This window comes from Balaenoptera musculus, chromosome 6 (genome assembly GCF_009873245.2).
Source record: "Balaenoptera musculus isolate JJ_BM4_2016_0621 chromosome 6, mBalMus1.pri.v3, whole genome shotgun sequence".
In the NCBI taxonomy this organism is placed as follows: Eukaryota; Metazoa; Chordata; class Mammalia; order Artiodactyla; family Balaenopteridae; genus Balaenoptera; species Balaenoptera musculus.
Genome location: NC_045790.1, coordinates 59,427,034 through 59,451,920, shown reverse-complemented (window position 1 = coordinate 59,451,920; position 24,887 = coordinate 59,427,034). Strand labels below are relative to the sequence as shown.

The following is a 24,887-nucleotide window of genomic DNA, read 5'->3' as shown; positions in this document are numbered from 1 at the left end:
ACATTGGATGATATGGACATTGAGAATCCTTACTAAAATTCCCAGTTTGCATTTTTATTAAAATACTTCAGGTTTAACAAGTAAAACAAACCTGAGCAGTCAAAACGAGATCAAAGTTCTTCACACATCATGTAACAGAGATTTCTAAAAGCAAACCACAGTGCCATTTGGTGGGGTGAAAAGAGGACATAAGGAATAGAAGCCACAACACTCACCCTCCTGCAAGCAGCACACAACCTCATTGTGCACCACCCCCCTTCAGGCTCCCGAGCTGACTCAGAGGTTTAGCAGGTCAGGCCCCCCACTCCCATTCCCATAAGGTGGTCACTGAGCTCCCATCCCAATGTGGACGGATGGGACTGCCTCACCTGTCTCCCACCCCAGCCAGCCTGTGTGGACCTTGAAGTCCTTGGCCACCTGACTTTACCAATCCTCAAACTAAGCTAAATTCAGGCACCCCATTTCTCTGTTCCTGCTCCCAGGTCACTAAATGATGCTGGGTGAGGGGATCCTAGCAAACCTTACAGATTCAAGCCATTAAATCTCAGCAGGACTTCCATGCAGGGTGATCTAGGCTCCTCACTACCCAGATGATCACTTTCTCACTTTTCTAATGCTCAGTCTCGCCCTTCCTGCCTCTTACTTAGATCATCAGACAGGCAGCCCCTAAACTCCTCCCACCTCGGAGTGTCCTTATGTCATCATGTGGACTTTCTTCTCTCTTATGCCTAAGAAAGGTCCAGAATATGACACTGAGGTCCACAAACCCCTGACTTAAAATGTATCCTCTGGCCTCTTGGATTACTTCATCTCAGGCTGCTCTGCCTGTGTCCTTTTCCATGCTCTATTTCCCAGTATCCTGGTTTCCACTTTCTTCCCAATACTCCATCCATAGGAAATCTCACTCATTCTCGTTAATTCATTCAGAAGACTCACTAAATCTGCAACTCCATCTCAAATCTCTCTCTTGAGCTCTAGACTCGTTATTTCCAACTACTGATTCAGGTTTTTCAAATGCATGTTCCTGAGCACCTCAAATTCAGTTCTGCTCAAACAACACCCATGATCTAGGCTTCCTCTAGGACCCTCCTCTTCTCCCTGTTTGCTCTCTGTTAATGACATCTCCATCACCCCAAGACACTCAGCCTAGAAACTGACTGACTGACAGTCCTACCTGCTGTCCCTCTGGACCGACCACCATGTTTGTACCAAAACCATACTTCCCACAGGCTGCTCCCAGGCAATTATTGATACTAAGCCCAGCAGGAGAACTAATGCAGACCCATTCCTGTAAGATGTGGGACTCCTCTGATGGGTGACTTTGGTTCAAGGACTCTGCTCAGTCTGACCAAAACTTTTTAGATCTGTGCTGCAGTCTATGATTCTTCTTACCCAATTCTTCCATCCTTCTCCCCCTCCACCAGGGTCAGACCTGCATCACAGTCTAAAGGCTCCCCTGCCTTCTCCTGCTCCCACTCTTACATATCTAATATCAGCTTGGTGACTGCTTCCTGGTAGACACATTTAAAATCTCACCTCTAAAATCTCCAACAGGGCTTCCCTGGTGGCACAGTGGTTAAGAATCCGCCTGCCAATGCAGGGGACATGAGTTCGAGCCCTGGTCCAGGAAGATCCCACATGCCGCGGAGCAACTAAGCCCATGCACCGCAACTCCTGAGCCTGTGCTCTAGAGCCTGCGAGCCACAACTACTGAGCCCGCAAGCCACAACTACTGAAGCCCACGTGCCTAGAGCCTGTGCTCCACAACAAGAGAAGCCACCGCAATGAGAAGCCCGTACACCGCAACGAAGAGTAGCCCCCGCTCACCGCAACTAGAGAAAGCCTTCGTGCAGCAACGAAGACCCAAGGCAGCCCAAAATAAAAAATATACAATAAAATCTCCAACAATCTCCCAGCTGCTCTCCTTGCCTCTATCTCAGAGGCACTCTGCAAAACACAGTTTGAATATGTCACTTCCCTCTGTAATAACTGTTAATGTCTCCCCATTATGTAGAGGAAAACAAATCCTTTATCATGGCTTTGGGCCCTCCATACCTTGCTTTCCATACCTCTCTGCAGCTCAATATTCTACACACATGGTCTACTCACCATCTTCAAATAACCACGTTAGGTTATTTGAGGCATGTCCACACTTCCAAGCCTCTGCTCATGCCATAACCTCAGCTAAACCATTCATCCTATTTGCAGACCTAAGGAGCTATTCAGTATCTATCTCCCTATCAGTTTTAACCTACAGTCAGGGACCATATATTTTTCACCCTTTACTTCCTGATTCTTGCACCCTCAGTGCCTAAAGCAGTATTGTATTTTCCATTGAAGTCTCTCAAGGACTGAAAGTAGATGGAGGAGGCTGTAGACATAGATTTGGTAATAGTGGCTTATAACCCAATGGTGACAAAGGGGAGTAGGTTGGGGCATTTAGTGTATGGGCAAATGGCCCTATGTACCTCAACAGTCCTCAAGAGTAATACCATATTTAAAGCACAGTATATTTTATTTTGATAGCATTGAGTACTTTTAAAAGTTAGATAAAATTCATTATAATTTATGATAGCAAGTATATGCTAATTTAGATGAATGTGGTAGTTTTTAAAATATCTCTGCAGAAGATTTTTAGGGCAGTGAAAACACCCTATATGCTACTATAATGGTGGATACATGTCATTATACACTTGTTCAAACCCACAGAATGTACAACACCAAGAGTGAACCCTAATGTAAACTACGGACTCTGGGTGATGATGATGTGTCAACGTACATTCATCAGTGGTAACAAATGTCCCCCTCTGATGGGGGATGTTGATAATGAGGGAGGCTGTGCATATGTGGAGGCAAGGGGTATAGGGGAATTCTCTGTACTTTCTGCTCAATGTTGCTGTGAACCTAAAACTGCTCTAAAAAGGAACGTCTATTAAAAAAAATTATGTGTGCAATCTTGTTTGCACTCCTCCCTTTAAAAGGTGTAAACTAATTCCCCTTCCCTTGAATTTGGGCCAGTCTTAGTGACTCACTCTTATGAACAGCATATGATATAAATGATACTATAGAACTTCCAAGACTAGGTCATAAAAAGAATAGTTTCTGCCTGGCTTTCCTTCTCTCCTGAATCACTGGCTCTGCAGGAATCCAGCTGCCATGTTGTGAGGACACTCAAGCAGTCTGTGGAGAGACCCATGTGAGGAGGCACCCAGGCCTCCCGCTAACAGCCAGCACCAACTTGCCAGCCATGTTTATGAGCCACCTTGGAAGTGGCTCCTCCAGCCCTGGTTGAGCGTCCACCAATGTGCGACCCACAACCTCATGAGTGACTCAGCCAGAACCACCTAGCTTAGCTGCTCCTGGATTCTTGACCCACGGAAACTGTGAGGATAATAAATGTTCATTGTTGTTTTAAGCCACGGTTTTGTAGTAATTTCTTATAACGCAAGAGATAACTAATACAGTAACTTTTCTAAAAAAGTGCCAATTTTTTAAAATATTGTTAAAGAATTCCATTTACATAAAATCTTTGATGGTGCTGGATGAATTCCATGATCCTTTAAAAAGATGAAAAGGAAAAAGTTGTTTTACATTTTAAGTTCTTTGTCTCAATCACATGACCTATTTGGTCCCTCATCACCATATGTCAGCATGTTTGTATCCTTGCATGTCAAAAAATAAGCAAGTCCTGTGAAAGGATTTCAATCCAAAATGGAACCCAAGGGGAGTTCCCTGGTGGCCACTGCTGTGGCCCAGGTTCAATCCCTGGTCGGGGAACTCAGATCCCACAAGCCATGTGGCCCGTCCACAAAAAAATCAAAAAAAAAAAGGAACAATTTGAGACAGCAGAAACATAAAGTTGAAGAGGAAAAGGATGGGACTCATACAGCCAAATGAAGATAAGGTGCTATCAGCAGAAAAAGGACTACTAAAAAAAAAAAAAGATGGAACCCAAGGATATGAAATGGAGAATCTCACACATGCTCCCTCAGAAGAACAGAACTTAAGAACTGAGAGACTGATTTCCTGTAAACGCCTGATTTACAGAAGACTGAGACTTATCTCTGGACCAATGAGCATCCACCAAGAATCTCTCCATACTCAAGCCAATGAACTTACTGGCTGGGTTCTGGCTGGATGTCCCTCTCTTTGTGCTCCCTGCCCACAAACACAACCTGCCCCAGACCCTCAATAACTTGTTTGCAGCTTCTACAGCACATGTCTCCTAAATTGCAATTCCTCTGCTATTCCCAGATAAACTCAAATTTCTGGTAATTTGAGCTTGTTTCAGTTTACATCCTTACTTAGATTGATAGTTCAAAACATGTTAATGCTTAAAAATGATACTTTACAAAGACTGAGATTTCTCGTTTGGTGTTCTAGTTTCAAAAGGAAGGGGAAAAAACTGATCACAATTTATTTTAGGATTCATCTCTTTTAAAATAAATATTTTCTTTTCACCTCTCCACTTTTATCAGGATATACCACCACATATTTTTCTGAAATATCCCTGTAGTATAATAAGAAATATCTCTGGTCTTTGGTATTTCCTGAGTGACAGGAGTATCTTGTGTTATTCATACTCAAGTCCTTTTGAGCACACCTGAGTATCTGCTAATCAAGTGATTAGGGTGGGGTCCCTAAATAGCCTCAGGATGGGGCTGGTCAGCAAAAACACCAAGTGATTAGAGGGCTGGAACTTTCAGGCCCACCAACTGACCTCTGGGAAAAGGAAGGGGGGAGGGGTTGCAGGATAAGCTCTATAAAAACAGCAGACTTGATGAGCTTCTCGGCTGGCTAATACATCCCTGTGCTGGGAAAGTGGTCCACCCCAGTTCCATGGGGACAAAAGCTCCTGTGCTCGGGACACTTCCAGACCCTACCCTATGTACCTCTTCATTTGGGTGTTCACCTGTATCTCTTATAATATCCTTTATAATAAACTAGTAAATGTAAGGAAATGTTAGTGTTCTGTGAGCTGCTCTAGAAAATTAATTGAACCAGAGGAGGGGGTCCAATTTATAGCCTGTTGGTCAGAAGCCCAGGTGACAACTCTAACTTGTGATTGTCATCTGAAGTGGGGGCAGTTTTGGGGGACTTAATCTGTGAGGTCTGATGCTATATGCAGGTAGACAGTATCAGAAGTGAGTTAAATTGTAGGACAACCAGTTGGTGTACCCTGAGAACTGAAAACTGCTCGGTGGTGTTGGAAAACACTCCAGAATCCCCCAAATCATTGACAGCATAATTATTCTATTAAGATTCCATCCAGGGCTTCCCTGGTGGCGCAGTGGTTAAGAATCTGCCTGCCGGGCTTCCCTGGTGGCGCAGTGGTTGAGAATCTGCCTGCCAATGCAGGGGACACGGGTTCGAGCCCTGGTCTGGGAAGATCCCACATGCCGCGGAGCAACTGGGCCCGTGAGCCACAATTACTGAGCCCGCGCGTCTGGAGCCTGTGCTCCGCAACAAGAGAGGCCGCGATAGTGAGAGGCCCGCGCACCGCGATGAAGAGTGGCCCCCGCTTGCCACAACTAGAGAAAGCCCTCGCACAGAAACGAAGACCCAACACAGCCATAAATAAAAATAAATTAAAAAAAAGAATCTGCCTGCCAATGCAGGGGACACGGGTTCGAGCCCCGGTCTGGGAATATCCCACATGCCGCGGAGCAACTAAGCCCGTGAGCCACAACTACCGAGCCTGCGCGTCTGGAGCCTGTGCTCCGCAATGGGAGAGGCCGCGACAGTGAGTGGCCCCCGCTTGCCACAGCTGGAGAAAGCCCTCGCACAGAAACGAAGACCCAACACAGCCAAAAATAAATAAATAAATAAATTTATAAAAAGGACAATTTAAGGCATAGGGGTTTACTCTTAAAAAAAAAAAAAAAAAAAAAAAATTCCATCCAGGATGAGACTATAACAATACTCAAATAATTCCGTAATTATGCTTCACACGTTGCATTTTGCCGTTTTCTTTTTCTCAATGAAGGAGCTGCCTTTTTGAGTTTTTCCCTTCTTATAATAACATATTTACACACAAAGAAAACATAGTCAATGTAAAGATTTTGTCTTTCTAACAGGAAAAGATATACTTAAACTTTTCACATTGTTTTCAGAAATCCCTGTTTTGCTATCCAATTTCACATCATTTCTGTACACTCACAGCATTTTATTCATATTTCTTATGACATCTTGGACACTAACTTTCTGAATCAATTTATGTTAAGATGGAAGCTCCCTGAGGATAGTGACTGTTTTTTCATACATTTATCCTCACAGTTCCTTGCCTATAGTAAATAGCCATAAACACTTACAATTTAGGCAATAGGTTGACTGTCCAAGGTATCAGTCAGATCAGCAGGGGTCTGCCTAACAAGAATTTATGACAAAAATACAAGGACAACAGACTGCTGTGAGCGTCTAAACATATAGATAAGGAATAGCCAGACCACAGAACTTTCACCCACAACCTGCAGCAACCTACTCAGGAAACCAACCCTCTTATCTACAATAAACCACCTCTGAAGTCAGCCTGCTACAGATTAGACTTGCAGAAAGCCATCTTTTGTTATCTCCAGTGACAATGGAGGAAAATGAATGATAACTTCTATAACAATTGGCCCAAAAGGGCCAGGACTTGATTAATAACTGACAGCTTCCCTACTCTTGGTCCTTGCTTCCAATTTAGGACCAACCAGACAAAGCCAAACAAGCACCCCTAACCAATCACATAGGAAGCCCTGCTTTAATTGGACCACCAGCTTGCCCAGGCCAACAGGGCACACCTGAAGCCTTTCCTTTATTTCACTATGAGGTCTTCCCACTCCTCTGCAAAACAGAAGTCTGACTCCTAGAGCAAGTTCAGAACAAACAGCCTTTGCTTTTCTCATTTGGCTGGTCTTTATTTATTTCCACAGTTGTATAATGAAAATCCATTGGAATTATCCTAAAGATGAAATAATAATTCATATGTGCTGGGAACTGAAGGAGCTAGGAATGGCCAAAGGAGAGATTTGTCACAGACTGAAGAGTTTACAGGTTGCACCTCACAACAGACTTAATCCAGCTGAAAGATAATTGACGTCCACAGCCAGGGGAACAACTGCCCTGTAGGTGTCCTTGGGATCAGTTCAGAAGAGTGCTCATGGACTTCCCTGGTGGCATAGTGGTAAAGAATCTGCCTGCCAATGCAGGGGACACGGGTTCAATACCTGGTCTGGGAAGATCCTATATGCTGCAGAGCAACTGACAGCATGTGCCACAACTACTGAGCCTGCACTCTAGAGCCCACGAGCCACAACTACTGAGCCTGCACACTGCAACTACTGAGCCCACACACTGCAACTACTGAAGCCCATGAGCTCTAGGGCCCACCTGCCCCAACTACTGAGCCCGTGTGCTGCAACTGCTGAAGCCCGCACGCCTAGAGCCCATGCTCTTCAACAAGAGAAGCCACCGCAATGAGAAGCTTGTGCACCACAACGAAGAGCAGCCTCCGCTCGCCGCAATTAGAGAAAGCCCGCACGCAGCAACGAAGACCCAACGCAGTCAAAAATAAATTTAAAAAAAAAATGGAAGAGTGCCCAACCCCACCTGGGTGACAGAGTCACCACATGCAGCTGCGTTACACAACACCCCCTCCCTCTGCTCACTGCCCTCCATTAACCATTTATTAAAATCACTCTAAACGATATCTCTTAGAACACTAAGTTCTCACAAGACCGTCAAAAGTCTCATTCCGACAGCTCAGCCGCTCAGTTCTGGTTGAATAACTTGAACATTAAAGGGTTTAGTGTCTCCTCTCTCTTCCTAAGCATGTTCACAATAAGCAACGTGCAATTTTGTGTAAACTTTAAACCCTGCTTCTGTGAAGTTACAGGCTAGTTCAGTCTGGTTCACTTGAGATGGCTTCACTGAAAATACTATACAGACAGGCATAGCATAGCCGAAAGTGATTGGCATGGTTCATAAAGTATTTAAATTTTGTATTAATAAAATAAATACATAGTTATTATAGAAAATCTAGAAAAAGCAAAGGAATAAAAAGAAATCTAAAATCATCCATAACGGCACCATCCAGAGAAACAAATGTTCGCACTGACATATAGCCTTCTAGTTTTTTGTTCTTTGTGTATGTCAGTGAGGGATGGAGAAGTCACTTGACTAGATGAATCTGATAGGGTTTTGAACTGAATATCTTTGCTTGTTTCTCTAAAGTATGGCTTACTGTGAAGCCAACTAATGATCAAGGTATTCTTCTTTCAAGGCACTTCCTGAAGTGTCCAAGGGGAGGGGGAGTATCCTGCGGGACAGCTGAACTGTCTGTACCTCCCTGACTCTGTCAGGCCACTCTGTCCTGTACAAGCTGGTCCCTTTAGCTCCAGCACTCTCCCCCAGCCTTGTCCAGCAGAGCATAACTACTCATCCTTCAATACCCAGCCCTAGTCCTGAACTTTTGTTATCCCTTCCCTCGCCCTGGCAGTGGGCCTGAGTGTTCTCACACCTGTGCTCTCAGCCTGCCGCTGCATTTCCACTAGGGCAGTTGGCAAATGGCAGAGTGATTCCAGTGTGATTGGCCTTGTGCATACCCATAAATTGGATGCTTTGGAAGAGTCAGGACAGGAGTTTTCTACTTTATACACCCACCCCCTTGCAGAGGACACAACGAAGACAATGTAGACTGATGGCTGGAGTGTGAACAGCAGCTGGTCTGTGTGGGATGAATTTTGCCTTCACCGCTTACCAGTGGTGACCTCGAGCAGGATTCTTACCCTCTGTATGCCATGGTTTCTTCATCTTTAAAACAGAGTTGTTAATGGTAGTTACCCCTCAGGGTTGTAATATGGATTAAATTAATACATGAAATGCACTTTAAAAAGTGCCCAGTACATGGTAAGCACTACATAAAGATTTGAGATTATAAAGTTATGCATAAGAACTAACCCAAGTATCTCCCTGCTGCTTACAGCTCTCACAATCTTCTTTTTACTCAGCAATGAGGGATTTAAGACTCATCTAACTAGCTCTTATTAGTTTTCTCTGTATGCAGTGAACAAATATTTGGTCTAGAATTCCTCTGACTACAGTAGAACACAGGCATTCAGCATTCACGTGAAACCAAGTTTGGATAATGCTGCTCCACTGTTAAATGAAAATGCTTCTACTAGAGGTTACCTGTACCAATTTGCTCTCCGCACGTGGAACACATTAATTACCCATGACGTGTGCACAGCTCAGAGTAAAACACTGATGCCTTTCTGATGCATTCTGTGCCGCCCACCACCACCTCCCCCTCCCCCTCCCCATCCTCCCCATTTCCGCCCCCAGCTCACTTCCAAGTAGCAAGCTTTGTTGGAGAGCCAGCCCACTTCAAGGCAAGGGGGGGACTCCTGACTGTGCAATATTTTCTGAGTCACCTCAGATTAACCAGATGGAACCAGCCCCAAGTCTCACAGAAGCTGGGTTTAAAGTTTACACTTAAATTGCAAATTACTTATCAGAAGTCTGCTTCTAAAGAGAGGAGGAGAAATGGAATCCCCCAAGGTTCAAATTAGTCAGCTGGAAACAAGCAGCTGAACTAAAAAAGGCTAGATAACTTTGACATGGTTCCTAGACGCTAATTTCTTCAGGAATATTTTATTTTAGAGTATACAGTAAAAGGGCTGACCTAACACGTCCTGACTTTGAAAGTCTCAGGAGGGCATTTACTTGTTCAAATATTCACCGATGGCTTGCTTTAAAAATATATAACTCTTCACTCTAAACATTCAATTAATCAGGATTCTGATTTCCTAAAACTGAAGTAGATAAGGCTTCCAGCTATCCCCAAGTCTCACTCAGTTCAATTGGACAAAAAGAGCGTATCTTCTTCTATGAACAAGGTCCCTGCCGTCAGGGGAAATGGTTCAGATTTGAAACTAACAAAGGGAGCAGTCCTCAGCACACCCTGAATTACAGCATCAGCCAGCTGGAGCTAGACCTGCTTCATACCTCAAGTTGTATACTTTAAAACAAAATAAAGCTTGCCTTCCACATATCCCTTCTGTCCTAAAACCTAAAACAAACCAATTGTCTTCTCTTCACCTGACTCCAGAAGTAAGAGATAGCATTTTTATGATTCAAAACCATGAGAATTCTTTCCTGTTTATTAAAAAAAAGAAAAAAAAGCTCTTCAGCTCTGCCTATTTGCCTTTAATTTTTTTGTGGATTCTTGCTCAGTCCATGGAAGTCAAATAATCTTCAGACCATTAAAGATATTTTAAATATAAAATAAAATTCTCTTTCTGTTTGAATTTTAAAAATAAATAAATAATAAAAATAAATAAATAAAAATAAAATTCTAAGAGAGTCTATGGGTAAACTAAGATTTCTTAATCAAGCATGAATCTTATTTCTGTTTCTCTATAAAAATCATTCAGGCTTTAAAAGTACTGCTGCCTTTCAATAAGTATAAATAGTAAAATTTGGATGTAAGAGAGAACAATCTGAATATACTGTGGTATAAAGAACCTTGGGGTAGGAGGCCAGATGTCTGGGTTTCCCATTTTTGTCACTTCCCTGTTTGCATGACTGTAGGCAATTCCTTTTCCCTTCTGAGTATCCTGATCTGCAGAGAAGTGATGACACCTCTCAAGCCAAAGGATGGGAGAACCATGGCCTGGGACAGGTGCCTGGAAAGTTGGGAGTCCTCTACACGTGTTTGTGCACTGCCTTCCCCTGGAAAGTCTGCTGTGTCCTCACTGAGATAAAGAACTGAATTATTCCACCCTCTTCCGCCCCGTGAGGTACCCAACGCTGATTTATTTTCATAAACATTCTCCCTCCTGAGCAATCCTAACCCACAGCTGGACTTTCAAAGACCATAGAAGACAAATAGGCCGGAGCAAGCGGAGTCTCCCGGTCACTTACAGACTGGGTCATCCATTTTCAAGGGTCTTTTCAAGCGGATGCTGGCGGGGACGGTCTTCTCGATCAGTTCATCAATGCTCTAAAATTAAAACGCAAGTCCGTGAACACTAAAGGCAGAGGAAATTGCTTCTCAGTTAAAAGTCACCTCTGTATTTTGCAGCTACAAAGGCTTGTGGGAAACTTCATTTAAATTGTCTAATTAGGGTTTCTTTTTAAAAAGAACTTTGAACAAACCAAAAATCACTGGAGAAAAAAAATAATGAGTCGGGGTAGTGATTCGGCCACTCCGGGTTGGATTTCAGTGGGCAACGGGAGATAATCGGATAAATCAGGAGGTCCTCCTCTTGCAAAGTGAGAGCTCATCTGCAGGGCGACTTAGGTTGAAAAATATACGGTTTTGAGGCGCGAAGAGCGGGTGGAGAAAGTAACCTGGTGGGAGCAGGCTGGGGCACGCGGACCGAGCACGCGTGCTTGCTCCCACACCAGGGGCCCCGGGCCAGGGTGCGGGTCCCACGCCGAGCGAAGCAGAGCTCCTGGCGGGGGCCGGGAGGCCGTACGGGCAGAACCCGGGTGGCGCAGGGTGAGGCCTCTGAGGGCCGGGTTGGGGTCCTTACCGCCAGCCCCAAGGCCTGTAGCATCTCCCTCTGGTCTTTGTCCCCAGGGCCGATATGCCTCCTAGCAAAGTCGTCGTGTCTGGGCAGGAGGCGCTCGAGGAGGCGCGAGGCCCCAGCCCCGCCGCTATCCCCGCCGCCGCTACTGCTGTCACGGCCCCGCGGCGCCCAACAGGGCCCCGCGCCTCCAGCCAGGCGGCGGCCGCCCCCGACTCCGCAACCCAGACGCAGCCCCCAGGCCCTGGCGCACGTCTGCATGGTGGTGGTCACCGTCCCCTGCCGGGCCGGCGAGGGTCAGCCGCGCTTTCGGCTCCTCTTCTGGTCGCGGTCCCCTGGGTAGCGGCTGCCCCCGGGTGGCTGGAGCCCCTCCCTGCTGGACGACCGAAGGGACGGATGGATGGTCAGAGGCAATGAATGGGTGCCGCGCGGAGCCCGGACACCCGCGCAAAGTTGTTACTCCACTCGAGGCACCTGCTTCGCACACTTTAAGCGTCGTTCTGGGGGTGGGCAGTGGGATACGGCCAGGAAACGCTCGGCCAATGGGAGTGAACGGAAGGGCGGGGGCGGGGTCTACCCCGCCCCCGCCCCCTTTCCCTACCCCCTCCTCAGGCCATCGGCTGACTACTGCTGCGCCTCGCCCGGAGTCTTCCATTCTCAATTACTCCTACTCCATCTCTGGTTGACGCGGGGTGGGGGCGCTCCATGCGCTCGGTGCCAGAGGCCACAGGCGAAGTGCCTGGGGAATTCAGCTGAGATGGAAGATGATTCCAACCGAGAGGCCAGACTCAAAGAGTTGGTTAGTCTCCATTAATTTTGGGGTATCTTTCCTCTCATATCTCATGGAAACCAATATGCACAGATGAGAGTTCTTATATAGTTGTAGGATCGTGAGCGAGTTACCCAACCTCTGAGCTTAGGTTTCTGCATCTCGTAGAGCTGGATGGGATTTAAAAAGAGATTATGCATTGAAAGCACTGCCATAACACTAGCCTTGAGCGCTCTCTCTCCCTCTCTTTCCTCCTTCCCCCCCCCACGTCCCCCCCCCCTGCGGGTGTGTGGTATAAAAATGCAAAAGATACAAAGGTATACATTTTACACTGTCATCTTAGTTGGAAAATTATTTATACTTGGATATTTTTGAAATCTAATCTCTCTAGTTATCTCTTGAGATTTTTATCGAGAATGAACTTACAAAATTCCCACTGGGGGGAAAAAAAAATTCCCACTGTCATTCTAACATGAGGAAGAGAGAAGGACAGAAATCAGCAGAACATTAGGTGTACTAACACTAGGAAAAACAGAACGCGTCCTCTTTCTCCTCCTCTAAGCTTCCTCCTTCAATCATCTTCTGCACACTCTGGGTTCTGTAGCTGACAGGCACAGAGACTAGGCAGAGAGGCAGGAAAGTATAAAATAAAAAGCAGTAGGCAAAATGTTTGTATGGCAGGCGGGGGTGAGTGGTGAGCTAGAAAGGCTGGGTGGAATGTCTCTGAACAGCTTTTCATCCATTTGGAATTGAAATTACAGCCTTCATAAAAGTTGGGAGATATCCTCGGTGCTAGAGACCATGGGGGGAGGGGGAGAAATGTGCATTTATTCCCCATTCCTGAGTATTCTTTTTCTGTGTATCACAGGAACTGGAAGCAAGAGAACTATAATTCCAAGATTGGCTCCAGAGTTCTGAATGTTATTAGTCTTCTGTCAACAAGATACTCTTGTGTGAGAACTGGAAAATGGAATAAAAGTGGAAACCATTTTCTTATTTCTCTGACAGCAGCAGACAGATGCATGGGTGGCAGCAGACATGAAGCACTTCTTTACCAGCCATCCATGTTGGTACAGCAAGGCAGCTGTGTCCATCAATGGAAATGTCCTGTGGTTTTCCAACCTAGGAGGCAGCAGGAATTTCTCACTGTCCTGGACTAGAGCTTCAGTGGTTGACCTGAAGATGGTGGTATTCTATCTACCCTGTCTCTTGCTCTTGCAGTCCTTCCACTGGTTTTATATGCACCTATTCCTGGCACTTTAATCCAGCTATGCTTGAAATATTTTGAATGTTTTGTTTGTTTTCCTAAATAAACCTTAACAAAGACTGTAACTGAGGCCAAAAGTAGCTTTAAGGTAGTAATCTTAAAGCTTAAACGGATTAGCTATCTGACCCAGTTCTGTTTGAAGGCAGTGATAACATTATCACTAGTGGAGAATGAGATCATGATAGTCTTAGGCATGAAATGGAAAGAGTTACTTAAATTATCAGTGGGGAATAAATTGCCTATTGAAGACAGGTCTTTGCTAGACCAAATAGTTGCTAGGTTAGACCCTTCTGGTGGGAATGATGCCTACAAGGACTAGAGAGAGGGCTAGTGGCTTTTGAATGCCCTGGAGAGTTTACCGAATAAAATGACAGCTCAAAGAACTAGAGAGCTTCAATGCTCTATAACTTCTGTAGCTGCAGGGAGAAGGTATTTACAAGTCAGACCCAATGTTTGATCCAGCTGATTGTCAAATTATCATACAAGTTGAATCCACAGCTTTATTAGGACTCATATGTGAAAGCTTGGGATTAATTTAAAACCCTAAGATTTGGAATGGGGACATCTTCGTAGTTTGGGTTGAATTTAATTATCTTTTTTCTTTAATTTATTTATTTTTGGCTGCGTTGGGTCTTTGTTGCTGCGCACGGGCTTTCTCTAGTTGCGGCGAGCGGGGGCTACTCTTCGTTGCGGTGCGCGGGCTTCTCATTGCGGTGGCTTCTTTTGTTGCGGAGCACAGGCTCTAGGCGCGCAGGCTTCAGTAGTTGTGGCTCGCGGGCTCTGGAGCGCAGGCTCAGTAGTTGTGGCGCACGGGCTTAGGTGCTCTGCGGCCTGTGGGATCTTCCCGGACCAGGGCTCGAACCCATGTCCCCTGCATTGGCAGGCGGATTCTTAACCACTGCGCCACCAGGGAAGCCCTTAATTATCTTGAATCCTCAAATCCCACTGAGTTCCCCTTGCCACTTGAAGCAGTCCCTTCTCCTCTCTCTGAGATGCTGGCCATCCCTTGCTTGATGATCCTGTAATGGCTTCACTGAAAAATTAACCTTTCAGGGACTTCCCTGGCGGTCCAGTGATTAAGACTCCACACTCCCAATGCAGGGGGCACGGGTTCGATTCCTGGTCGGGGAACTAAGATCCCGCATGCCACACGGCACAGCCAAAAAAAAGAATTAATCTTGCAAAGGTATGCCAACGCTTCTTTACCTCTAGATCCACAGCCAGAGTCAGAATGCAGCATACCCTAGGAAGGTGAATAAGATGTCTGACACCAGAGGAGAAGCTTACACAGGGAAATAATTGCAAGACATTGCTAATGTACATTGGCACTGGAGGATTCCTGTGTAGGAGTGGGTTCTAACCAAGGAAGAAGGAATATAATATTGAAGTGACTGGTGTGTTTGCAGCACTAGAGATTCTGGATTTAGTGTATTAACTCAATAAGTCAGGAGTGGCTCTAAGGGTCTGCTGAGTTGGTTGACTGAAATCAGACTCAATAATGGCCTTCATTAAATTAGGTTAAGATACTAGAACTTTCTTGGTTTAATAGAGAAGAAAGGATCCAAAGACTTGGTGAGAGGGAATTCCCCGGTAGTCCAGTGGTTAGGACTCCGTGCTTTCACTGCTGAGTTCCCAGGTTCAATCCCTGGTCAGGGAACTAAGAGCCCACACGCCATGTGACCAAAAAAGAAAAAAAAAAAAGAAAGAAAAAAAGTCAAAGACTTGGTGAGATAAGAGTGCTGGATTCATCATGTGCAACATACTCTTCAACCCTTTCAGTGTATTCCTCAGTAAGACACAGAGGACAATATCTTCACCAAAAGAAATCCATTGGTTCAAGAGGATCAGCATTATTCTTGAAAAGCTCTGTACTTTATGTCTGCATGTGTGAGATGATGGTGGAAGATGCCACTGTTGAAATGGGCTCCCTGATTTCAGTGGTAATGATGGAGTTCCAGAGTGGTAGAGGCCAGTGGCAACACTAGAAAACAGAGAACAGTGAGCAAGGTTGTTATAATGCACAGCAGAGTTAGAGAGGTAATCGGGCTTGATCCACAGGGATCTTTGGTGTTCACTAATTAATGAGCAGCCTATGAAAATATTACTTAATCTGGTGAACCAAAATTTGATATGTCACCCAAATGGAGAGACCCAGTTGCTCAACTAGTTCTCTTACTTTAGCTGGTTTCATAGACCCAGAGCATCTTAGATGATGGGGATCTTAAGAAAGAATCCTTGAGAAAAGATCTTATGGCCCTGTTATAAGTATATACTGTAAATCTTCCTCCTAAACTCTCCCAAAGATACCTGTGGTCATTTACCAAGTGTGATGGTTAATCTTATGTATCAATTTTGCCTGGGCCACAGTGCCCAGATATGAGGTCAAACATTATTCTGGATGTTTCTGTGAGAATGCTTTTGGATTAAAGATTTAAATCAGTTGACTTTGAGTAAGGCAGATTGCCCACCATAAAGTGGGTGGGCCTAAACTAATCAGTTGAATCCCTGACTAGAACACAAGACGGATCTCCTCTGAGCAAGGGGGAATTGTGCAGTAGACAGCCTTTGGACTTGAACTGCAACATTAATTGTACCCTGATAGCCTTTGGACTTGAACTGCAGCACTGGCTCTTCTCTAAGTCTCCAGCCTGCAAGCCTGCTAGTGCAGATTTTGGACTCACCAGCCTCTGTAATCTCATGAACCAATTCCAGAGAGAGAGAGACTATATATATAGAGAGAGAGAGTGTGTGTGTGTGTGTGTGTGTATAAATGGAGAGATAGAGAGAGAGAAAGAGAGTGTATGTATACTATTGATTCTGTTCCTCTAGAGAACCCTGACTAATATATCAACGAAAGAAAATATCCAGACTTTGGGTGGATTATTAGAACCTTGTTCTAAGATAATGCTAAACTCTTCAGATCCAAACCAAATAACTCTAGGCCACAAATCACAGTGGGGTGTTATGAAGATTAGAATATAAATGGAGATTTGGGATTTCTGGTTTCAGTTCCACTATGTAAAGAGCAAGGAAGTCATCCCTCCTGTCCTTAAAACAAGAAAAAGGTGAACAAATGAAAAATCAATAACTTTTGCACACATCTGAAAACTGACATTGCAGGGCAAAATGCCACCCTGAAATCTGATGAGACAGGCTCATACAAAGAATCACAGCCAAGATCTGATTACCTGGAGCAGAAGCCACTGGAGCCCTAAACAGGTAGGAACACATAATGGTAATTATGATGAATTGCTGGATGCTAAGTGTGGACTAATTTAATAGAGACTAATTTAAAACTCCTGGGAACTACAGTCTTAGTGAGGCTCTCACACTTTCTTGGGTTTTACCCCCAGAAGCCCCACCATAGTTAGGGTGAAGATCCAAGAAATATCTCCTGATAGCACTGGTAGGGGAAGAGAATGAGTAATCACTGTGAAATATGCCCAGAGTCTTCTTTATGACAAAGACCTACTCTGCAAAGGAAAGGACTTTACCAGAGCTTTATCCCAGCTGGAGAAGGGAATTCCTTCCACTCTATCCCGCTCCAGCCTTCTGGCCTCACATAATGGGAAAAAAAAAAGTCAAAAGGGTTTAGTGCTTCAAGGAAATAGACTGGGAACTCTGCAACCAGGGAAAGAAGTATGGGGCAGGGGTGGGAGTGAGGGAGCTTTATCACTGGAGAAACACTTGGAAGTTCACAGTCCGAGACGTAGGCCCACAAAAACACTAATATTTAATTAGAACATTAGGAAACACTTTCTCTCCTCCACTATATACCACCACACACCACATAAACAGGGCTACAGTAAGAAGAACTAAACAGGCAATATATATATATATTTTTTAATTAATTTATTTATTTATCTTTGGCTGCATTGGGTCTTCAATTTGGTGTGCAGGCTTCTCATTGCGGTGGCTTCTCTTGCTGCGGAGCATGGGCTCTAGGCGCACCGGCTTCAGTAGTTGTGGCTCACGGACTTGGTTGCTCCGTGGTATGTGGGATCTTCCCGGACCAGGGCTCGAACCTGTGTCCCTGCATTGGCAGGCAGATTCTCAACCACTGTGCCACCAGGGAAGTCCTAAACAGGCAATATTATACACAGCCCAACTCTAGCCAAATTAACATAAATCTCATATTAAAGCCTTATTTACCTCAGTTCCTAATACCCAATACAGCACCCTGGGCTTTCAACAAAAATTACAAGGCATGCAAAAAGTCAAGAAAAAAACTGTTTGAAGAGACAAAAATCATCAGAACCAAACATGCATATGATATAGGTGTTGGAATGATTCTAAAAGGAATTTAAAGTAACTATGTTAAAATAACATGTTAAAAGTTCTGATAGAGGGACTTCCCTGGTGGCGCAGTGCTTAAGAATCCGCCTGCCAATGCATGGAACACGGGTTCGAGCCCTGGTCTGGGAAGATCTCACATGCCACGGAGCAACTAAGCCCATGCACCACAACTACTGAGCCTGCACTCTAGAGCCCCCAAGCTACAACTACTGAGCCCGCGAGCCACAGCTACTGAAGCCTGCATGCCTAGAGCCCGTGCTCCACAACAAGAGAAGTCACCGCAATGAGAAGCCTGTGCACCGCAACAAAGAGTAGCCCCCACTCACCGCAACTAGAGAAAGGCCACGTGCAGCAACAAAGACCCAATGCAGCCAATAAATAAATAAATAAATAAAATTTAAAATTAAAAAAAAGAAAAAGAAAAAGTAGACAGCATGTAAGAACAGATGGCCAGTGTGAGCAGAGAGATGGAAACTCCAAGAAATAATTAAAAGAAAATGATAGAAATCAAAACCCTGTAAGAGAAATGAAGAATACCTTCTAAGTGATCATTAGTAGATTCGACACAGCTGAGGAAAGAAATTAGTGAGCTTGGATAGGTCAATAGACCTGTTTCGAAATTGAAATGCAAAAGAAGAAAACTGAATGAAAAACAAAAAAATAGAAACAAAAAGCCAGACCCAAACATCCAGAAACTGTAGGACAATTTCAAAAGGTACAATATATGCATAATTGGATTACCAAAAGGAGAAAGGAGCAGAAGAAATCTCTGAAGTAGTATTAAGTGAAAACTTTCAAAAATTGAAACAGGAGATATCCTGGCGGTCCAATGGTTAGGATTGTGCACTTCCACTGCAGGGGGCACAGGTTCGATCCCTGGTCAGGGAACTAAGGTCCTGCAAGCTGCATGACAAGGCCAAAAAATTAAAAATAAAATAAAATAAAAATTAAAACAAACATCAAACCATAGGTCCAGGAAAATCACAGAACACTAAGCAAGAGAAATACAACAACACTTAGGCATATCATATTTAAATTGCAGAAAACCAAAGACAAAGAGGAAAATCTTTTAAAAAGCTAGAGGAAAAAAACACCTTACCTATAGAGGAACAAAGGTAAGAATTTCAGCAGATTTCTTGTTTAAAAAAAAAAAAGTATGCAAATAAGAAGAGAATGGAGTGAAATATTTAAACTATTAAAAGAAAAAACCACCAGCCTAAGTTTCTATACAGGAAAATTATCCTTCAAAAGTGAAGGATAGGGACTTCCCTGGAGGTGCAGTGGTTAAGAATCCACCTGCCAAAATGGTACAGATGAACCAGTTTGCAGGGCAGAAATAGAGACACAGATGTAGAGAACAAACGTAAGGACACCAAGGGGGGAAAGTGGCGGGGGGTAGGGGTGGTGGTGGGATGAATTGGGAGACTGGGATTGACATGTATACCCTAATATGTATAAAATGGATAACTAATAAGAACCTGCTGTATAAAAAATAAATAAAATAAATTAAAAAAAAAAAAAGAATCCACCTGCCAATGCAGGGGACACAGGTTCAATCAATCCCTGGTCAGGGAACTTAGATCCCACATGCCACAGAGCAACTAAGCCCACGTACCACAACTACTGAAGCCCACGCACCTAGAGCCTGTGCTCTGCAACAAGAGAAGCCACCGCAATGAGAAGCCCACGCACCGCAATGAAGAGTAGCCCCCGCTCGATGCCAACTAGGGAAAGCCTGTGTGCAGCAACAAAGATCCAATGCAGCCAAAAATAAATAAATAAATAACTTTTTTTAAAAAGTGAAGGATAGGACTTCCCTGGTGGCGCAGTGAGTGGTTAAGTATCTGCCTGCCAATGCAGGGGACATGGGTTCAAGCCCTGGTCCGGGAAGATCCCACATGCCACGGAGCAACTAAGCCCATGTGCCAAAACTACTGAGCCCACGTGCTGCAACTACTGAAGCCCGCACACCTAGAGCCCATGCTCTGCACAAGAGAAGCCACCACAATGAGAAGCCCGCACACCACAATGAAGAGTAGCCCCCGCTCTCCACAACTAGAGAAAGCCTGCACGCAGCAACACAGCCAAAAAAAAAAAAAAAAAAGTGAAGGATAAATACTTTCTCAGACAAAAATTGAGGGAATTCATAGCAAGAAGACATTATCTATATTTTTGCTCTTTCCATTGTTTCTTCTTCCCTTCTAATGTTCCAAGAATGCTTCTTTTATCATTTTCTTTTTGTTTAGGGAACTTCCTTCAGTCTTTTTTTTTTAAAGGCTGGCATCTAATTCTCAGTTTTCTTTCGTCTGAGAATGACTTGATTTCTCCTTCATTCCTGAAAGATATTTTCACAAGATATAGTATTCTGGGTCAACAGTTCTTTTCTTTCAGCACTTGAAAAATGTGTGCCACTTCTTTCTGGCCTCCATGGTTTCTGATGAGAAATCATATCATTCAAATATTTTCCCCCTATAGATAAAATGTCATTTCTCTTTTGCTTCTTTCAGCACTTTTGTCTTTAGTATTCAGAAGTTTGACTATGATGTGTCTTGGCATGGATTTCTTTGGGTTTATCTTATTTGAGGTTTTCTCAGTGTCTTAGTCAGCTTGAGCTGCCACACTGAAATTCCATGAATGAGGTAGACACAACAGAAATTTATTTCTGGAGGCTGGAAAATCCAAGATCAAAGTGCCAGCCAATTCAGTTCTGGTGAAGGCTCTCTTTCTGGATTGCAGATGGATCCCTTCCTGCTATGTCCTTACCTGGACTTTCTTTGGTGTGTGCACAAGGAGAACGAGAAAGAGGAAGAGAGAGAAAGAGAGAAAGCTCTTCCTCTTCTTATAAGGCCACCAATCCTAATGGATTAGGAACCCACCCTTATGACTTCATTTAATTTTAATTACCTCCTAAAAGCCCTCTCCCCAAATATAATCACATTGGGGTTAGGGCTTCAACCTATGAATCTGGGGATGGGGAGCACAATTCAGTCCATAGCACTAAGCTTCTTAAATATGTAGGCTTGTATTTTTTGCCAAATTTGGGAAATTTTCTGACATTATTTCTTTCTGTGGCCCTTCCCTCTTTTTCTCTTCTCCTTCTGGGACTTCAATGACATGAATGTTAGATCTTTTGTTAGAGTCTCCTATGTCCCTGAGGCTCTGCTCATTTTTTTTTTTTTTCCCTGTTTTCTCTCTGTTGTTCAGACTGGGTAACTGTTATTGCTCCACCTTCAAGTCCACTGATTCTTTCTTCTGTCTTTTCCATTCTGCTGTCAAGCCCAGCCATTGATTTATTATTTATTTATTCATTGGTATTTTTCAGTTCTAAAATTTCCATTTAGTTCCTCTTTATAGCTCTCATTCAGGTTGAGGATTTTCCTTGTTCTTGATATGACGAGTAATTTTGCATTGTAACCAGGACATTTTGAATATTATGAGACTCTGGTTCCTATTTAGATCTTCCATTTTAGAAGGCAGTCAAACTGTTTAGGTTCAAAATGCATGTCCTGGCCCACTTTTGTGGTCTATGTTTCAAGTGTCAACTCATTTTCAAAGCCTTTGCATTGCTATTCTGGTCTGCCCTACTTGGGTGTGACCCAGAAGCCAAACTGAAACCTGGGCAGTAGTCCACACATAGTTCAGCTTGCTGTGTTGATTATGGTCAACCTCGTGGATGGTCTGCCCAAAGGTATGCCCAGGACTTCATACACAGATTTAAAGAATCCTGCTTTCCAGTTCTCTCGTCTAATTCTCACCCAGTCACTAGTTGAGAAGGAGCAGCACGTTGCCTTTTTGCAGCTGTTCACTTAGTGTAGTGCAGCGACGGTCAAGAATGCACCCCCTCACAGTCTCTGTAGTGCCAGGTTAGGGGATAGCTGCGTCTGCTTGTGTTGGTGCAGGCCGGGCAATGTCGACAGGGCTCCATCCCACAGGCTTGGCCAGAAATAGTGACAATGGGGATGCGTGTGGCTTTTTTCACGGTGTTTACCTGGAGTAGTATGGGTTCTGTCCTGAAGAGTCACTGTTTTCCCATTCCTTTGGCTAGTGAGAGCAGGATTCCCTTGTACTGAGGCCTGGATATACAGGAGGCAAAATAAAAACCTCACGAAGCTCACTGCTGGGCCAGTTTTCAAGTCCCAAAGGGCCTGGCCAGGCCACCTTCTTTTCCCCAACCTTTCAGAGTCTTATGATAAATGATTTAAGTATTTCAACCAAGGATTTTAGTTATAATTAGCAGGAGAAATAAGTAAAAATACATCCAACTCCATTTTTTTCCAGAAGCATAAGTCTGATTCATATCTCTTTCAACTCTTCTGCTTGATCTGTGCAGGACATGATTTTAGAGCTTGATAATGGATTATGAAAATTTATTCAGGTAGGGATTCCAATTGGATCTGCTTTTACTGATTACTGGAGCAGATTAACATAGCCCCTTGCAACTGGTGTACTGCTATTAATCTGGGCAGACTATTTTTTCTCTATACCAATTAGTAAAGACCACCAGAAGCACTTTACTTCATCTGTCAGCAGAAGCAGTACACCTGCCTGTCTTCCCACAGGGCTGTGTCAGCTCCTCAACTTTGTGTCATGCTCTAGTCCGCCAGGACTTTTTTTTTTAAATAAATTTATTTATTTTATTTATTTATTTTTGGCTGCATTGGGTCTTCGTTGCTGTGCGCGGGCTTTTTTCTAGTTGAGGTGAGCGGGGGCTACTCTTCATTGCGGTGCACAGGCTTCTCATTGCGGTGGCTCCTCTTGTTGCCGAGCAGGGCTCTAGGCGCGTGGGCTTCCGTAGTTGTGCCTCGAGGGCTCTAGAGCGCAGGCTCAGTAGTTGTGGCTCACGGGCTTAGTTGCTCCGTTGCATGTGGGATCTTCCCGGACCAGGGCTCAAACCCATGTCCCCTGCGTTGGCAGGCGGATTCTTAACCACTGCATCACCAGGGAAGTCCCTCCACTAGGACTGTGATTGTCTTGCTCTTCCACAGGACACAGTGCTTGAAGGACCTGGTGAGCAGCATGTAGCAAGTTTGCTTGATGCCTTGGAAGACACATGCCACAAAGTGGGAGATAAACCTCATGAAAATTCAGGAATCCACTACCTCAGTTAAGTTTCTAGGGCTCCAGTGGTCTTAGTCCTCTTGGGCTATCCACTTCAAAGTGAAAGAATTTTGTGCATGTTAAACTCCCTATCACTAAGAAAGAGGTGCAATGATAAGAGGGCCTTTTTTGGATTTTGGAGGCAGCATGTGCCACATTTCTTATACTGCCCCAACTAATTTACCCATAAAGTTGATGGTTTTGAGTGGAGCCAAAGAAAAAGGAAAAACAAGCTGGTCTAACACTTGGGACTCATGACCCAGTAAATCCAGTGGTGGTCTGTCTGTGGCACGTAACGATGCTATATGGAGCCTCTGGTAAGCACTAATGGGAGAATCATAGAGTAGACCCATAGGCTTTGAAGCAAAGCCATGCTTGATCATTGATGGTATGATCTATTATGCCCATCATGAACTGGTGTTATCTGACACACCAGTATTTAAAGCTGGGAATGCCCAGCAGCACTCCTTCATCAAGTGGAATGGTATCCATTCCATCATCCAGGGGAAGATGGGCTAAAGCATGATATTTCATGATATCTTCATGATATTTGACACAAGCCAAAAGAAATTACTATAGAACTATGATATAATCCCACTTAAGGACAGCCCTGAAGGACCACAGGGAAGAGAAATCCTCCAAATGGGCAGAACTTGAAACAGTTCATTTGGAAAGAGAGATGTCCAGAAACACAGATATCACTGACTCTGGGATAGGGGCTAATGGTTTGTGGATAATGGTTTTTGTTGCACAATAAGACCAGAGGATCAGTGATAAGGAGAGATGCATGTGGTTCTACCTCTCAGAATAGCACAGAATGAGAAGATGTTAGTATTCCATGTAAACATTCACCACAGTGCACCAACTGTAGACAAGGCCTCCAATAATCAAGTGGACAAGACAACAGATTCTGTATGTGAGCCAGGATCATTCCCCAACCACTCCAGCACTTGCTCAATGAGCTCATGTTGAAAATGGCCACAGAGTTAAACATGGGTTTAACAATACGGGATTAACAATATGGGATTATCCTCATTCCAGAGTTATTGGCTCTGTTGGTTTAGATAACTTAGTTCTAATGAAAGGAATGTTTTTCCAAGAAATAAAAACAATGATCCCACTGAACTAGAAGTTAAGACTGCCACCTGGACATTTGGGGCTCTTCATGCCACTGAATCCACAAGCAAAGAAGGGGCAATTGATGCTAATTATAAATGGAAAACATGTTGATTGCTTCACATTGGGAATAAGGAATATATTGAGAATTCTGGGTATTTTCCTTCTTTTAATTAATTAATTAATTTATTATTTGTTTGTTTTTGGCTGCGCTGGGTCCTCGTTGCTGCACGCGGGTTTTCTCTAGTTGTGGTGAGTGGGGGCTACTCTTCGTTGCGGTGCACAGGCTTCTCATTGCAGTGGCTTCTCTTGTTGCGGAGCACAGGCTCTAGGTGTGCAGGCTTCAGTAGCTGTGGCTCGCGGGCTCAGTAGTTGTAGCTTGCGGCTCTGGAGCGCAGGCTCAGTAGTTGTGGTGCATGGGCTTAGTTGCTCCATGGCATGTGAGATCTTCCCGGACCAGGGCTCGAACCCGTGTCCCATGCATTGGCAGACGGATTCTTAACCACTGCGCCACGAGGGAAGTCCCAGACTTCTGGGTATTTTCTAAAGCACCTCTTAGTACTTCCATGACCGGTGGCTAAAATGTAATAAAAAACTATAACAACCCAACAGAAACAGGGCCAGTAAGAGCTCAGACCCTTCAGAAATGGAGATTTGGGTCATCTCACTACTGGTAGAGAACCGTGACCAGCTAAGGTCACAGAAATAGAGAACAGGATATAGGTAGTGGACGAAGGAGGTTATAAATATGTTATACTCTGATGACCAGTTGCAGAAACAAGGATGAAGTTCCTATGTATGCTTTTCCATGTTTTGTTATGTATATACT

General features: G+C 44.2%; 1 protein-coding gene across 1 annotated transcript in view; it reads right to left on the bottom strand.

The window, feature by feature from the left end:
* The window catches only part of GLDC (glycine decarboxylase), a 101,096-nt gene extending 89,104 nt beyond the window's left edge, over nucleotides 1-11,992 (bottom strand). Inside the window, exons 1-2 of the mRNA XM_036855462.1 lie at nucleotides 11,520-11,992; nucleotides 10,906-10,984 (exon numbers count right to left, since the gene is read on the bottom strand). Of these exons, the coding sequence (XP_036711357.1) occupies nucleotides 10,906-10,984; nucleotides 11,520-11,774 (334 nt within the window). The 5' untranslated portion in view covers nucleotides 11,775-11,992. The remainder of the gene's footprint in view (nucleotides 1-10,905; nucleotides 10,985-11,519) is intronic.
* Nucleotides 11,993-24,887: the final 12,895 nt, after the last annotated feature.